General features: G+C 51.0%; 1 protein-coding gene across 1 annotated transcript in view; it reads right to left on the bottom strand.

Moving 5' to 3' along the window:
* Positions 1-3,682, bottom strand: part of Spen (spen family transcriptional repressor) — a 108,122-nt gene extending 104,440 nt beyond the window's left edge. Inside the window, exon 1 of the mRNA XM_004637769.2 lies at positions 3,519-3,682. Coding sequence (XP_004637826.1) covers positions 3,519-3,601 — 83 coding nt within the window. The 5' untranslated portion in view covers positions 3,602-3,682. The remainder of the gene's footprint in view (positions 1-3,518) is intronic.
* Between the last annotated feature and the right edge of the window lie 8 nt (positions 3,683-3,690).

The following is a 3,690-nucleotide window of genomic DNA, read 5'->3' on the forward strand; positions in this document are numbered from 1 at the left end:
CCTCTAGTTATATATCAAGTAAAGGCAAGGAAATTCTTCCTCATTTATCTGAATATATGTGATGTAACACTTATTTCAGATATTTAAACTCTGGAAAACCATTGTGATAAAACATTCAAAATTAGCAGAAAAACACATAAGGGTCTCATTCTTTGACAACACATTTACATGAGGAGCCAACTCACTCAACCTTTGCATGTTTAACCTAATCTGTAAAACTAGGGGTGGGAAATGTATGGGAAGAACCTAATATGTGACTTGCTTAATATCTCAAAATAAGGAACACAGAATTTTTAAATCTTTAAAAGGTTCTATTCATTTGCCCATTTTAATTCAAAGAGTTGCCTGTGTACACACCTCTCACAACTAAGACAGCTACCAATTGTTGTGTAATTCCTCCCTTCCCCCTTCAACTCGGCTAACATACAAAGGAAAGGACTTTCTCCATTGTGCAACGGTAATGAATCTTTGTTAACTAAAACCTGATTCAGAAATAGCCCTCGTTTATTTTTTTTTTTTAATTCACCATATGGAAAGCTGTAAAGAGAATGAACACAATAGATTTTTTATTGTGCAAGAAGGTAAAGCCAATTTTTAAAAAATACTCTGATTATATTCTAAGGGTTTGTTCTTTCTTTGGCAATGAGGGAAAAAAGCCAAATCACTAAGCATCCTTCCTTCAATCTATTGTCCCCCCCCAAAATACTGATCAAAATGCATATACATATTTTTATTTATATTTTAAATGACTAATCTCCCCTACCTCCTTAAAATGTCTCTTGTGCTTCCCTGCCCCCACAGCTGTTTGGCCTAATCTTAGTAATAAAAAAAAAAAAAATCCAAACACTGAGTGCAAAAGCCTAATCACTGTTAAGAGAACATTCATGTTGAAAATGTTTTATATAATGTATTCCCAGTGTACACCTCTTAATCCTGTAAGACAGTTATTAGTTAATGTTGTAATCAACTAGGGAAAAGGGCACTTAAGCTTCATTTTTAATATAAGAATTACATGGGGTTTTTTTCATTCTGATTCACCAGAGGTGAATACCATCAGGTTTTCTTGCGGAGCTATGGCTTTGGTACAACTACCTTTATCCCTTTCATTTCAATCATTCAGATTTCATTTTCCGTTCAAGTAGCAATCACAGATTTTACAAAACATATTCCACATAACAGGGATTTTAAAAGGCTGGTGCATTTAGCTCCACCGCTGGATCAGAAATAACACTTCTTCCAGGTGCAGAAAAATACACAAGAAATCAGAAATAAGGGTCTCCGGCCATACTACCCTGAACGCGACCACTCTCGTCGGTTAAGGGAGTGGGGGATGAGAAACAGGAAGGTCAGAAGTGAAGGGAAGATATTTCTTACACACATCTGAGTATTATTTTAAAACACACTACTCAAATTTGTTTAAAGATAAAATAAGTCACCTTTAAAATAATGAGAGTTTGAGGGACACAAGGCCTGTTTAGCTCCTAATAACCTATTTCTATCAGCAGTATCTGCTTTTAGTCTGCAATAGGTAAGATATGCCTTTAAACGCAGGCGTGAGCAATGTGCCAGCTAAGCCCTTTTAATACGGCACTGTTCTTCCAGCCCGCCGCTCTCGCTCCGCGGCAGCTCGCATCCTCCCGCCGCCTCCCCACCCCCCGCGCACTCTGAGATCGGCTCTGCTGATTCCCACATAAAGTGGGTCCTGGCCGCCATTTTAGAGAGTCATTCACACGAGCCGGACCGCAGCACCGCCGGCTCACAAACCTCCCGGAGCGGACCCGAACCATTCCCTGGCTCCTTTCTTCTGCCCCTCAACTTGCAGAGGGGTCAAAGTCCCCGCCTGAGGCAAGCAATGTCGCTAAAATCTGCATAATGGGAAGTGACACGTCTAGGCACAGAACAGAGGAGAGGGCGAATGCTGCAGTGCACGTGTCTGCACGTCGGGGCAAACGAATTTCCCAGGCAGAGACCTACAGAGAAAGTCCACAAGGAGATCAAAGTGAGCACATCTCAGTGGGTTTTCCATTCCAATAACGTGAACCTAAATGATTTTCCACCAAGCACTGAAGATAGCGGGGGACGGGAGGGGGGCGAGGGGCGGGCAAGGGGTGGAGCAGCGCCAGGAAAGTTCCCATCTGCTCGCGACTCAGCCCGCAGTCCGCCCTTCCACCTGGCGCACCGAGGCAGACCGCGCGCTCCCGACCTCCCTCGTCTCTCCCGATTCTCAGGCACAACGTAGTAAACACCCGGAGTCCCGGCAAGCGCGCCCCTCCCCCGGGCCCGCCGAGGGCGATTTAGCAGGTTATGAATGGTCTCGCTATGCCCGGCTTCTTCTCACACGCGCAAACGCGCGCCGCAGCGGGGAAGATTTAATACTCGGGTAACAGCCACCTCCAAACCGAATCGATGGTCCTTCCTCCATCTACAAGACCGGAGCCCTGCGGCCGCTGCGCCCATTTCCCCATCCCAGCGGCCGCACGGCAGCGACGCAACCCATTTTTCCCATGGTGACTCACTAATAAGGACACTCCGTAATTCCCTCATTCACGAGTAAGAGGAATCAAGAGCAAACAGAAGGAGCCTTTCTGGGTCGTCACTATCCACAGAACGGCGATTTGGAAAACAATCGCAGATTTGCTAAGGTCCTTCCCATTGTGCGCCAAGTCTAACTCATTTTAAAATAGTATGGGATCCTGAGGTCCTCTGCCAGTTACTGTACACACACTCACAAAGAAAACAAGCGCTAAATAAATGCCACTAATTAAGTAAGCATTCGACAGCAGTATTTATCCCTATGTTTAGCAGGCAAAATATATTCATGGAAATTGAGAACAGCCACCTCCAGTCCTGAAAGGCTTGCATAAGCCGAATTTGAGGCTGCAGAGCAGCGCTTTCAAGGGCTGCCGCATCTCCTCCCCTCTTGCTCGCCTTCCCGGCGGGATCGGGGTCCCGACCGCCACCCGCAGACCCGGCGGGCTCAGGGCGAAAAGCACCCCAACAATCACAGTAACAACTCCAGGCGTCCTCCTCCACCCAGCCCTGCACACACGCAAGCGCCCGCCACCTCCACCGCGCGCGGCGCCCCGAGAGGGCCCGGGGTCCAGGGCTCCTTCCCACCTCGCCCTCTCCGGCGTCAGCTACCGAGCCTCGGGTTTCCCTGAGTCTCTCCCGCTCAGGGGCCGACATTTCGAACACGGATCGCAGAAACTGCTGCGGGACCCCGGCGCGCCGGGCCGAGGCTGTCGGGCGGGCTCGGGTCCCGGCCCGGCCGCTCGGAGCGGAGAGTGGCGCGCAAGGACGCGACCACGACCGGCTCGGCGAGGGCCGGCTGGGGACGAGGGAGCGCCTCCTTTCCCGTCGTGGGGAAGGGGCAAACAACAGCGGGGGGAGCGGGCACCGCGCGCCGCCCGCCGGTCCGTGATGGGTCCCCGCGCTGGCTCGGGTGGCGGCCGTCAACGGGCCGGCGGGTGGCAGAGGAGGACGGGCGCGACGAGCCTCGCCTCGCGGCGCGCACTCACCGTTTGAAGTGCTCGATGATCTTCTCCTCCCGCACGTTCTCCGGTAAGTTGCCCACCCAGAGATGCCTGGTTTCCCGGACCATGCTGGGCGGCGTGCCGGCGACCGCGCTGGCCGGCTCCCCCTCGCCGGCTCCGAGCGAGGCCGTCAGCGCCGGGAGGCGGGCGCCGGGGC

This window comes from Octodon degus, unplaced genomic scaffold (assembly GCF_000260255.1).
Source record: "Octodon degus isolate 3935 unplaced genomic scaffold, OctDeg1.0 scaffold00092, whole genome shotgun sequence".
NCBI lineage: Eukaryota > Metazoa > Chordata > Mammalia > Rodentia > Octodontidae > Octodon > Octodon degus.